The following is a 12,287-nucleotide window of genomic DNA, read 5'->3' as shown; positions in this document are numbered from 1 at the left end:
CCTTACTCTTCTTTTTGATGTAAACCATTGGTGCAGCTCACTCACTGTGATCAATTTTTCCGATGACACCCATGTTTTCGAGTCTTTCTAGTTCGCCGTCTATCTGTTCTGTAGCAACGTATGAAACATTTCTTTTCTTTCTGAACAAATTCTCTTTTAACTCCCTCTTAAGTTTTTCTGCCTCCACATTCAGATCCTCAAGCTTTTCGCAAAATGAGCTTAAAGGAAGATCCCATAGTCTAAACTTTTCGAACAGAGGTTGCTTGATTTTCGCCTGACAAAAATTCTTGCTTTTTCGGCCCTTTTCTGGAAAAAAATATTCGTCACTAATTCTCATTCGAAGGTAATTTTTTCGCCACTGACGTTTCTCACCGTTTTATGTGATTTAATCATAGTGGGTCTCCCAAGCCTCTTCCATGTCTGTACATTAATAATGGAAATGTCAGACCAACTATTAAGCTGTAGCCTTACTTTCTTTTTAAACATTTTGACCTGTACATATTTCCGGATATTTTGGTGCTCAGGTTTAATTTTCGTAAGTTTAATGGATGTCTTTCTACCATATTTTTTTCTACAATGCGATGCTTTATGCCCTTTCTGGTGACAGTTGTCACATTGTTTGAATTTGTAGGGACACTCATTGTACCAATGTCTATTTCCACACCTCCAACATGGTCCAGGTGGAACTTTTCCCTGTTTCTTCCTCTGGTTATTTTTTGAAGTCAAATTTTTTTTTGATGGATCTTTTTAATATGCGACACTCCGCTTTCCTCTTTGTCACGACTGTCTTGTTTCAACGCAATAAACCGTTCACAGTCTTCCGCTAAGTTTTGTAGTTTTAAATTCGGTTCATTTTCGAGTTTATTTAAAACACGACGCCTGATTTCAGCGTCTTTTTTTAAGACCAGCCCTTGCACAAATATTAAACATTTAAAATTATATGATGATAATTCCTCTAGTTTAAAATCGTCGTTGTTCACTATATTTGCATAAGTAGTGTAGTCGTCTTCCTCTCTTCTCGTAACATTCATGCATTTATATTGTCTATGGGAAAAAGACGTTTTTGCAGAAAACAGTTCTGTAAGTAGAGTAACTGTTTCTTGGAAGCTCAACTCACTGGTCTTTATTGGGAGAATAAAATTCACGAACTTTGTATGCTTGGCTGTTCCCAATTTCCTTAGCAGAAGCCTAACTTTTTTCGCGTCTGTCGAGGTAGCACAATCCGATATAAAAATATCCTCATATCGTCTATAGTACTGGACGAAAGTGACATCGTCTTCTGGATTATAATTGAAATTTTCAATAGCGACCCACACAGCTGTTTGAGAAAATGTGTTATGATTATCGTCTGCTTTAGTTAAGTGTGTCGCCTTCAGAATTTTTCTTTGTTCCTCCCGTGTTTTCATCAATATTTCCTCGAAGCGTTTCTGTTGTTGAAGCATTTTTTCTTCAAATTCTTGTTTAAATCTCTCTTCTCTTTCTACTTGTTGTTGAAATTGCTACTTTTGCAACGCGAGATTTTGCTCTGTCTGGAATTGGAACAATTCCAACAGTGAATCTTTGAATTTCGCATCCATCATACGAATTCTGTTTACAATTTACATATTAAAGAAATATTTCTTAGTAAAAAAAAAAAAAATCAACCAAGTTTTCTTTCCCAATTCTTTTGTTTGAAGAACAACAGTTTAGCAGTCCTTTTGTAACTTAATTTGTTGAATGCTATATTTCTTGTCTTACTAGAAACAATCCAGCGAAATAACATTTGTTCAACAGTTTTTTATTTGCATGCGTTTTTATGTAGCAAAAATAAAATCTGTTTTTTTTTTTTTTGTAGCAAAAATAAAATCTGTCGCTTTAAATATCTGACGAATTTGTATAGGAAACTTTAAGGGTTTTTTTACCCTCTTTGCCTTTTGCTAAGCACAATTGACGTACGCGAATAATTATTTTTCTCTCGTTTTTTTTTTTTTTTTTGTAGCAAAAATAAAATCTGTTTTTTTTTTTTTTTGTAGCAAAAATAAAATCTGTCGCTTTAAATATCTGACGAATTTGTATAGGAAACTTTAAGGGTTTTTTTACCCTCTTTGCCTTTTGCTAAGCACAATTGACGTACGCGAATAATTATTTTTCTCTCGTTTTTTTTTTTTTTTTTGTAGCAAAAATAAAATCTGTTTTTTTTTTTTTTTGTAGCAAAAATAAAATCTGTCGCTTTAAATATCTGACGAATTTGTATAGGAAACTTTAAGGGTTTTTTTTACCCTCTTTGCCTTTTGCTAAGCACAATTGACGTACGCGAATAATTATTTTTCTCTCGTTTTTTTTTTTTTTTTTGTAGCAAAAATAAAATCTGTTTTTTTTTTTTTTTGTAGCAAAAATAAAATCTGTCGCTTTAAATATCTGACGAATTTGTATAGGAAACTTTAAGGGTTTTTTTACCCTCTTTGCCTTTTGCTAAGCACAATTGACGTACGCGAATAATTATTTTTCTCTCGTTTTTTTTTTTTTTTTTTGTAGCAAAAATAAAATCTGTTTTTTTTTTTTTTTTGTAGCAAAAATAAAATCTGTCGCTTTAAATATCTGACGAATTTGTATAGGAAACTTTAAGGGTTTTTTTTACCCTCTTTGTCTTTTGCTAAGCACAATTGACGTACGCGAATAATTATTTTTCTCTCGTTTTTTTTTTTTTTTCAAATCCCAGATGTTATTGAAATAACAATAAGCTTACACAGTATTTGCTAGTTGGTTTTGGGCATTTAACTTTGCCGAAGAAAATTCTTACCGTAGGAAAAATGGCTTCTGGTGAAGAATAAATAAACCCTTTTCCCCTTTCTAAAACACTTATTAAATAATTGACAACATTTGCGTTTTTCGCTGTAGATTTTGGTAGCAAGTTTTTCCCGTCGCCAAATTACTATTGTAGTAATTAATTCGCCGTTAATCCTTGTGTATCCAAATATCTGTTGAAATGAAGAAGGTGTTCTGTGATGAAGATTTTACAAATCTTTATTTCAATCACTTGGTGATTCTCTGCAGTGATGGCCGTTTCGATTCCTTGTCGCCAATCTGTTGTGTTGTAGAACAACAGTGAAAATAATAACAATTAAGTCGAGGTTCGGTTAAGGAACAAGTGTATTAACAATAATGTACAAAGATAGGAAAGCGTGTATATCCCCTGGAAACTCGGCTAGCAGTTGAAGTGCAGTCGCACCTCTCTCACTGGTGTTGGAATTACTAGCACTATTTATAGTGCTAATCGGTGTAAATTCCTCTAGTTCAAGGAAGGCCGGTATAACAATAATAATTAAAGCGATCCCAACTAAACCTAAATGTAGATTCCATGAACAAAGCTTCTTTCTTAGAACTGCATACCTGTGGAACTTCTTCTGTTTGCCTGCTTTCCGGATGACTATAATATGGTCGTCTTCAAGTCCAATGTAAACAAGTTCTTGATGAGCTGCTCCTCATAAGTAATCCAATTTACCAAATTTCCACTACTAACGATTCCTATGATATTGTCCCATTGACTACTGTACACTCATTAACCCTCCCCTGTCCTCGAGTGGCCTATGAACCTTGATAAGTGGTGATGCCTATGTAAAAAAAAAAAAAAAAATAGTACTAACAATGAATCTGTAAGGATAATGAATTTTCTATTTTTTTCATTTTTGTGGGGATTCTTTTTTTTGAGGATTTTAGAATCGAAAAATTCTTACTTGATATAAATTGTCATGACATGGCCACCACCAATTCCGCAGCTCTGGAGGTTTACGACCCCCACACACAACATGGCGGCAATGGCAGCATCCACCGCAGAACCATTTTGCTTCAAAATCTTTCTGTAAAAAAAAAAAAAAAAACAAGAAGAAAAGAATTTTAATCTGTTATACTATCGACGTCCCCCTCCCTTCCAACTCTTAGGAAGTTAAAAAAAAAAGGGGGAGGGCAAAAATATTTTAAACAGACGGAAATAAGTTTATCAGCAGAATAAAGGTATAGAAAATTGTCCACCAAGGAACACAAAAAGAAAACTAAACTAAGATTATTAATCAAGGTGTGGCTGACAAAATGACTGAACTGAGGTTGATATATTTAGCATTAGTTTACAGTTCGTTTTAGGAGTGGTAATGGTAGGTGATAGTGGTTAAATGGTTAATGATACAAACTGACGATGTGGGTGTTCCAAGGTCGAATCCAGTTCGTCCCACACATCCTTATTTTTAAGAATTTTCTTAGTAGCCAGAGTAGGGTAGTACGTTATCTGCGTATAGTAATACCTGTTCGACTATTTAAAAGGTTGGCATACTATTTCCTTGTTTTAGTTTTCTCGTTCAAACAGACTTACTTTTTTCATTTCTAATGAAATTATTCTTTTCAGACGTTTTTTTTTAAATTCTTTTCCGACGTTTTTTTTTTTCCACGTCTTCTAGCACTGCTATTACTGTTGTTTTTTTTTTTTTTTTTTTTTTCACTACTACAAAAAAAAGCTGTCGGATATACATTTGTAACATATGAAAATCTACACTGGAGAAAATCCATATTCTTGTGATGTTTGTGGATATTCTTGTTCTGAAAAATCAAATTTGCTGACTCATATGAGAACTCACACCAGAACATGCCAGTACTAACATATAGTTTAGTACTAACATATAGTTTTGGCATTATTGACTGGCCTCAGAAAGACATAAATTGGCTTGACACAAAGACAAGGAAAATGCTAACCTTGTACCGAGTTATTTATCGAAATCAGTGCATGCCTCGTTTGTACCTACCCAGGCGAGAAGGAGGTATGGGACTCTCGGAAGTCAATCATCAACACAGAGCCACAATCGTCAGCATAGGTCAGTACATAATAAGTTCCTGTAACCCCAAGCTTATGAAAATTAAAGACCATTATCAGAATCGAGCAAGTAGTACAACATCTATAACACAACTTGCCACTCATTTTGGAAAAGATTGCCTTACAAATGATACTGAGAACCCAAACAAGCCTGCCACTGACATAGCCCAGAAAAGTCGGAAAAAATACACTAGCCAGTTCCATAGTGTTAAAACAGAAGAATGGACCAACCATAAACGGGCAAAATACCTACCGACTGAACTATCCCAAGAATATATTGATAGGGATGGTTCCCTGGACTGGCTCAAAAGAGGATCCCTCCATTACGACCAAGAGAGGTTGATATTGGCTGCACAAGACCAGGGCCTCATGACAAACGCCTTCAAAAAGATGTGTGGTCTAAGCAACAATAATAAATGCAGGTTCTGTAGCACTGAGGTCGAGAGTGTGGGCCACCTGATTTCTGGTTGCAAAGTCCTACTTGGAGACGGTTATTATACAGATCGCCATAACGGAGTTTGCAAATACCTTCACTGGAAGATATGTAAGAAACTCAACATTCAGTGTAGTAAAAACTCCTGGGAACATATACCCGAACAAACAGTTGGGAATGACAACTACACTATTCACTATGACTACATAATCCCTACTGCTACATATCTTGAAAACGCAGCTGTTAAACCAGATATAGTGATTTGGGACAGAGCAAACAAAAAAGCAACCATAATAGAGGTCAGTGTACCCAATGATACAGGGCTTAACAGAGCTGAGAGGGAAAAAATAACAAATTATCAAGTACTTATGTATGATATGAAACGAAATTGGAAATTAAAAGACGTTTCAATTATACCAGTCATCATAGGAGCAACTGGGCTTATGAAAAAGAACTTTAAAAAGTACATAGCAAGCATACCCGGTGAACCAAGTGCAAGTGAAATACAAACGATTGCACTGAAAGGGACGGCTAGAATCCTGAAAAGATCTCTTGGTTGGACTCACTAAAATAGGGGTAAATGTCAGACATCTGGTTGGATGTCCCATCCCCTAGAAGAAAAAGTTTAAGAAAAATGAAAAAAAAAGGAGAGAACTTGAATGCCTACTGGAGAGAACTTGAATGCCTACTAGACACTGTCCTCGAGTGTCTAAGGTCTCTCTGTACAGGGGTTGTCAGAATAATCTGGCATGAAAATACTTTTTGTATAGAAATAAACCCTGACCAAATATTCAAAATCACATAGAATTCGCAGCCCACATAACATCTCCTCACCACAGCTAACCCATATTAGATTTTCCGAGGAATGGTGCACCTTCTCCAAGTGATATTACCTCAAGTAATAGCACGAAGCTGGATGCTCCACCAGACTAGATAAATTCTTGTTCTGGAATCTAGTAAGACCAAGAAGCCAACATGAAAGATATACTACAACGTATGAAAATGGTTAATTGAGGAATGGAAAATTATGTTCTCAATTTCTTTACTAACTCAGTGCTTGAGAAATAAAGAACTTAAATGGAACATTCGAATATCTATGTATCTCATATAGAGTTCAAGTGTTAGCCCCAGGGTGTGGGCCCCTTGATTTCTGAGAACTTCGACTGAAGTAAAATAAAACAAAAAAAGGGAAAAGCCATATCTGGGCACATGAACCACTGCCAATAACATCAAATGGAAAAGGGACCGTGTTTTATGACAAAAACATAGAGGCGGGCAGATAAAAAAAAAAAAGACAAGCCTATCAAGCCAGACATTGTGATATGTTGAACAAGCCTTAAAGAACAGCGAGCATAATCGATGTTACAGTTCCAAATGACTTTGGTCTTAATAGAGTTGAACGGGAAAAGATAACAAAATATCAGGACCTAAAAAATGGTCTAAAAAAACATGGTCTGTGAAAGAAGAAATGGAAGTTGTGATAAGAGAAACTGTCTTAATAAAAAAGAATCTTCTGAAATACTTAGAAGCAATCCCTGTAAGACCAATCTGTATTGAAATAGAAATAGCAGTTATAAACGGAACAGTGTCTATTCTTTAAAGAGCCCTCGGATATAAATTTAAATCCTAATGGAATCAAGTGTCAGCGCAAGGAGGGATTAGCCCCTTGATCTCTCAGAACTAAAAGTAAAATAAAAAGGAAAAAGCAATATACTTTCACAATATGTGAATATTTTTATTCTTATATGAATAAAGTTTACTGATACATATGAAAAAGAAACACAATTCGAAAATGTCACATTTTCGCAAAATATATCCAGGCTTATTCGGATTTATTCTTATGAAATATACCAAAACTTATTCGGATTTATTCATATGAAATATACCCAGGCTTATTTGGATTTATTCTTATGAAATATATCCAGGCTTATTCGAATTTATTCTTATGAAATATACCCAGGCTTATTCGGATTTGTTCTTATGAAATATATCCAGGCTTATTCGGATTTGTTCTTATGAAATATATCCAGGCTTCTTCGGATTTATTCTTATGAAATATATCCAGGCTTATTCAGATTTATTCTTATGAAATATATCAAGGCTTATTCGGATTTATTCTTATGAAATATATCCAGGCTTATTCGGATTTATTCTTATGAAATATACCCAGGCTTATTCGGATTTGTTCTTATGAAATATATCCAGGCTTCTTCGGATTTATTCTTATGAAATATATCCAGGCTTATTCGGATTTGTTCTTATGAAATATACCCAGGCTTATTCGGATTTATTCTTATGAAATATACTCAGGCTTATTCGGATTTATTCTTATGAAATATACCCAGGCTTATTTGGATTAATTCTTATGAAATATATCCAGGCTTATTCGAATTTATTCTTATGAAATATACCCAAGCTTATTCGGATTTATTCTTATGAAATATACCCAGGCTTATTCGGATTCATTCTTATGAAATATACTCAGGCTTATTCGGATTTATTCTTATGAAATATACCCAAACTTATTCGGATTTATTCTTATGAAATATACCCAAGCTTATTCGGATTTATTCTTATGAAATATACTCAGGCTTATTCGGATTTATTCTTACGAAAAATACCGAGGCTTATTCGGATTTATTCTTATGAAATATACCCAGGCTTATTCGGATTTATTCTTATGAAATATACCCAGGCTTATTCGGATTTATTCTTATGAAATATACCCAGGCTTATTCGGATTTATTCTTATGAAATATACCTAAGTTTATTCGGATTCATTCTTATGAAATATATCCAGGCTTATTCGGATTTATTCTTATGAAATATACTCAGGCTTATTCGGATTTGTTCTTATGAAATATACCCAGGCTTATTTGGATTTATTCTTATGAAATATACCCAGGTTTATTCGGATTTATTCTTATGAAATATATCCAGGCTTATTCGGATTTGTTCTTATGAAATATACCCAGGCTTATCTGGATTTATTCTTATGAAATATACCCAGGCTTATTCGGATTTATTCTTATGAAATATACCCAGGCTTATTTGGATTTATTCTTATGAAATATACCCAGGCTTATTCGAATTTATTCTTAAGAAATATACCCAGGCTTATTCGGATTTGTTCTTATGAAATATACCCAGGCTTATTCGGATTTATTCTTATAAAATATACCGAGGCTTATTCGGATTTATTCTTATGAAATATACTCAGGCTTATTCGGATTTATTCTTAAGAAATATACCCAGGCTTATTCGGATTTATTCTTATGAAATATACCCAGGTTTATTCGGATTTATTCTTATGAACTATACCAAAACTTATTAGGATTTATTCGTATGAAATATACCTAAGCTTATTAGGATTTATTCTTATGATATATACCCAGGCTTATTTGGATTTATTCTTATGAAATATACCAAAACTTATTCGGATTTATTCTTATGAAATATACTCAGGCTTATTCGGATTTATTCTTATGAAATATACCCAAACTTATTCGGATTTTTTCTTATAAAATATACCCAGGCTTATTCGGATTTATTCTTATGAAATATACCTAAGTTTATTCGGATTCATTCTTATGAAATATATCCAGGCTTATTCGGATTTATTCTTATGAAATATACGCAAACTTATTCGGATTTATTCTTATGAAATATACCCAAGCTTATTCGGATTTATTCTTATGAAATATACTCAGGCTTATTCGGATTTATTCTTACGAAAAATACCGAGGCTTATTCGGATTTATTCTTATGAAATATACTCAGGCTTATTCGGATTTATTCTTATGAAATATACCCAGGCTTATTCGGATTTATTCTTATGAAATATACCCAGGCTTATTCGGATTTATTCTTATGAAATATACCTAAGTTTATTCGGATTCATTCTTATGAAATATATCCAGGCTTATTCGGATTTATTCTTATGAAATATACCCAGGCTTATTTGGATTTATTCTTCTGAAATATACCTAAGTTTATTCGGATTCATTCTTATGAAATATATCCAGGCTTATTCGGATTTATTCTTATGAAATATACTCAGGCTTATTCGGATTTGTTTTTATGAAATATACCCAGGCTTATTTGGATTTATTCTTATGAAATATACCCAGGTTTATTCGGATTTATTCTTATGAAATATACCTAAGCTTATTCGGATTTATTCTTATGAAATATACCCAGGCTTATTCGGATTTGTTCTTATCAAATATACCCAGGCTTATTTGGATTTATTCTTATGAAATATACCCAGGCTTATTCGAATTTATTCTTATGAAATATACCCAGGCTTATTCGGATTTGTTCTTATGAAATATACCCAGGCTTATTCGGATTTATTCTTATAAAATATACCGAGGCTTATTCGGATTTATTCTTATGAAATATACTCAGGCTTATTCGGATTTATTCTTATGAAATATACCCAGGCTTATTCGGATTTATTCTTATGAAATATACCCAGGTTTATTCGGATTTGTTCTTATGAACTATACCAAAACTTATTAGGATTTATTCGTATGAAATATACCTAAGCTTATTAGGATTTATTCTTATGATATATACCCAGGCTTATTTGGATTTATTCTTATGAAATATACCCAAACTTATTCGGATTTATTCTTATGAAATATACTCAGGCTTATTTGGATTTATTCTTATGAAATATACCCAGGCTTATTTGGATTTTTTCTTACGAAATATACCCAAACTTATTCGGATTTTTTCTTATAAAATATACCCAGGCTTATTTGGATTTATTCTTATGAAATATACCTAAGTTTATTCGGATTCATTCTTATGAAATATATCCAGGCTTATTCGGATTTATTCTTATGAAATATACCCAAACTTATTCGGATTTATTCATATGAAATATACCCAGGCTTATTTGGATTTATTCTTATGAAATATATCCAGGCTTATTCGAATTTATTCTTATGAAATATACCCAGGCTTATTCGGATTTGTTCTTATGAAATATATCCAGGCTTATTCGGATTTGTTCTTATGAAATATATCCAGGCTTCTTCGGATTTATTCTTATGAAATATATCCAGGCTTATTCAGATTTATTCTTATGAAATATATCCAGGCTTATTCGGATTTATTCTTATGAAATATATCCAGGCTTATTCGGATTTATTCTTATGAAATATACCCAGGCTTATTCGGATTTGTTCTTATGAAATATATCCAGGCTTCTTCGGATATATTCTTATGAAATATATCCAGGCTTATTCGGATTTGTTCTTATGAAATATACCCAGGCTTATTCGGATTTATTCTTATGAAATATACTCAGGCTTATTCGGATTTATTCTTATGAAATATACCCAGGCTTATTTGGATTAATTCTTATGAAATATATCCAGGCTTATTCGAATTTATTCTTATGAAATATACCCAAGCTTATTCGGATTTATTCTTATGAAATATACCCAGGCTTATTCGGATTTATTCTTATGAAATATACTCAGGCTTATTTGGATTTATTCTTATGAAATATACCCAAACTTATTCGGATTTATTCTTATGAAATATACCCAAGCTTATTCGGATTTATTCTTATGAAATATACTCAGGCATATTCGGATTTATTCTTACGAAAAATACCGAGGCTTATTCGGATTTATTCTTATGAAATATACCCAGGCTTATTCGGATTTATTCTTATGAAATATACCCAGGCTTATTCGGATTTATTCTTATGAAATATACCTAAGTTTATTCGGATTCATTCTTATGAAATATATCCAGGCTTATTCGGATTTATTCTTATGAAATATACCCAGGCTTATTTGGATTTATTCTTCTGAAATATACCTAAGTTTATTCGGATTCATTCTTATGAAATATATCCAGGCTTATTCGGATTTATTCTTATGAAATATACTCAGGCTTATTCGGATTTGTTCTTATGAAATATACCCAGGCTTATTTGGATTTATTCTTATGAAATATACCCAGATTTATTCGGATTTATTCTTATGAAATATATCCAGGCTTATTCGGATTTGTTCTTATGAAATATACCCAGGCTTATTTGGATTTATTCTTATGAAATATACCGAAGCTTATTCGGATTTATTCTTATGAACTATACCAAAACTTATTAGGATTTATTCGTATGAAATATACCTAAGCTTATTAGGATTTATTCTTATGATATATACCCAGGCTTATTTGGATTTATTCTTATGAAATATACCAAAACTTATTCGGATTTATTCTTATGAAATATACTCAGGCTTATTCGGATTTATTCTTATGAAATATACCCAAAATTATTCGGATTTTTTCTTATAAAATATACCCAGGCTTATTCGGATTTATTCTTATGAAATATACCTAAGTTTATTCGGATTCATTCTTATGAAATATATCCAGGCTTATTCGGATTTATTCTTATGAAATATACCCAAACTTATTCGGATTTATTCTTATGAAATATACCCAAGCTTATTCGGATTTATTCTTATGAAATATACTCAGGCTTATTCGGATTTATTCTTACGAAAAATACCGAGGCTTATTCGGATTTATTCTTATGAAATATACTCAGGCTTATTCGAATTTATTCTTATGAAATATACCCAGGCTTATTCGGATTTATTCTTATGAAATATACCCAGGCTTATTTGGATTTATTCTTCTGAAATATACCTAAGTTTATTCGGATTCATTCTTATGAAATATATCCAGGCTTATTCGGATTTATTCTTATGAAATATACTCAGGCTTATTCGGATTTGTTCTTATGAAATATACCCAGGCTTATTTGGATTTATTCTTATGAAATATACCCAGGTTTATTCGGATTTATTAAATGAAATATACCTAAGCTTATTCGGATTTATTCTTATGAAATATTCCCAGGCTTATCTGGATTTATTCTTATGAAATATACCCAGGCTTATTCGGATTTGTTCTTATGAAATATACCCAGGCTTATTTGGATTTATTCTTATGAAATATACCCAGGCTTATTCGAATTTATTC

The 12,287-nt window shown here is 32.4% G+C and overlaps 1 protein-coding gene across 2 annotated transcripts in view; it reads right to left on the bottom strand.

Annotated features, from left to right (window-relative positions):
- The window catches only part of LOC145270390 (glutathione hydrolase 1 proenzyme-like), a 189,485-nt gene that overhangs the window by 91,034 nt on the left and 86,164 nt on the right, over nucleotides 1-12,287 (bottom strand). For both annotated transcript variants that reach the window (XM_080126041.1, XM_080126040.1), the window contains exon 3: nucleotides 3,714-3,836. In XM_080126041.1, coding sequence (XP_079982167.1) covers nucleotides 3,714-3,836 — 123 coding nt within the window. The remainder of the gene's footprint in view (nucleotides 1-3,713; nucleotides 3,837-12,287) is intronic.

This window comes from Euprymna scolopes, chromosome 46 (genome assembly GCF_053919585.1).
Source record: "Euprymna scolopes isolate OS-2025 chromosome 46, ASM5391958v1, whole genome shotgun sequence".
NCBI lineage: Eukaryota > Metazoa > Mollusca > Cephalopoda > Sepiida > Sepiolidae > Euprymna > Euprymna scolopes.
Note: the sequence above shows the minus strand (reverse complement) of the source record. Positions and strands in the feature narration are given on the sequence as shown.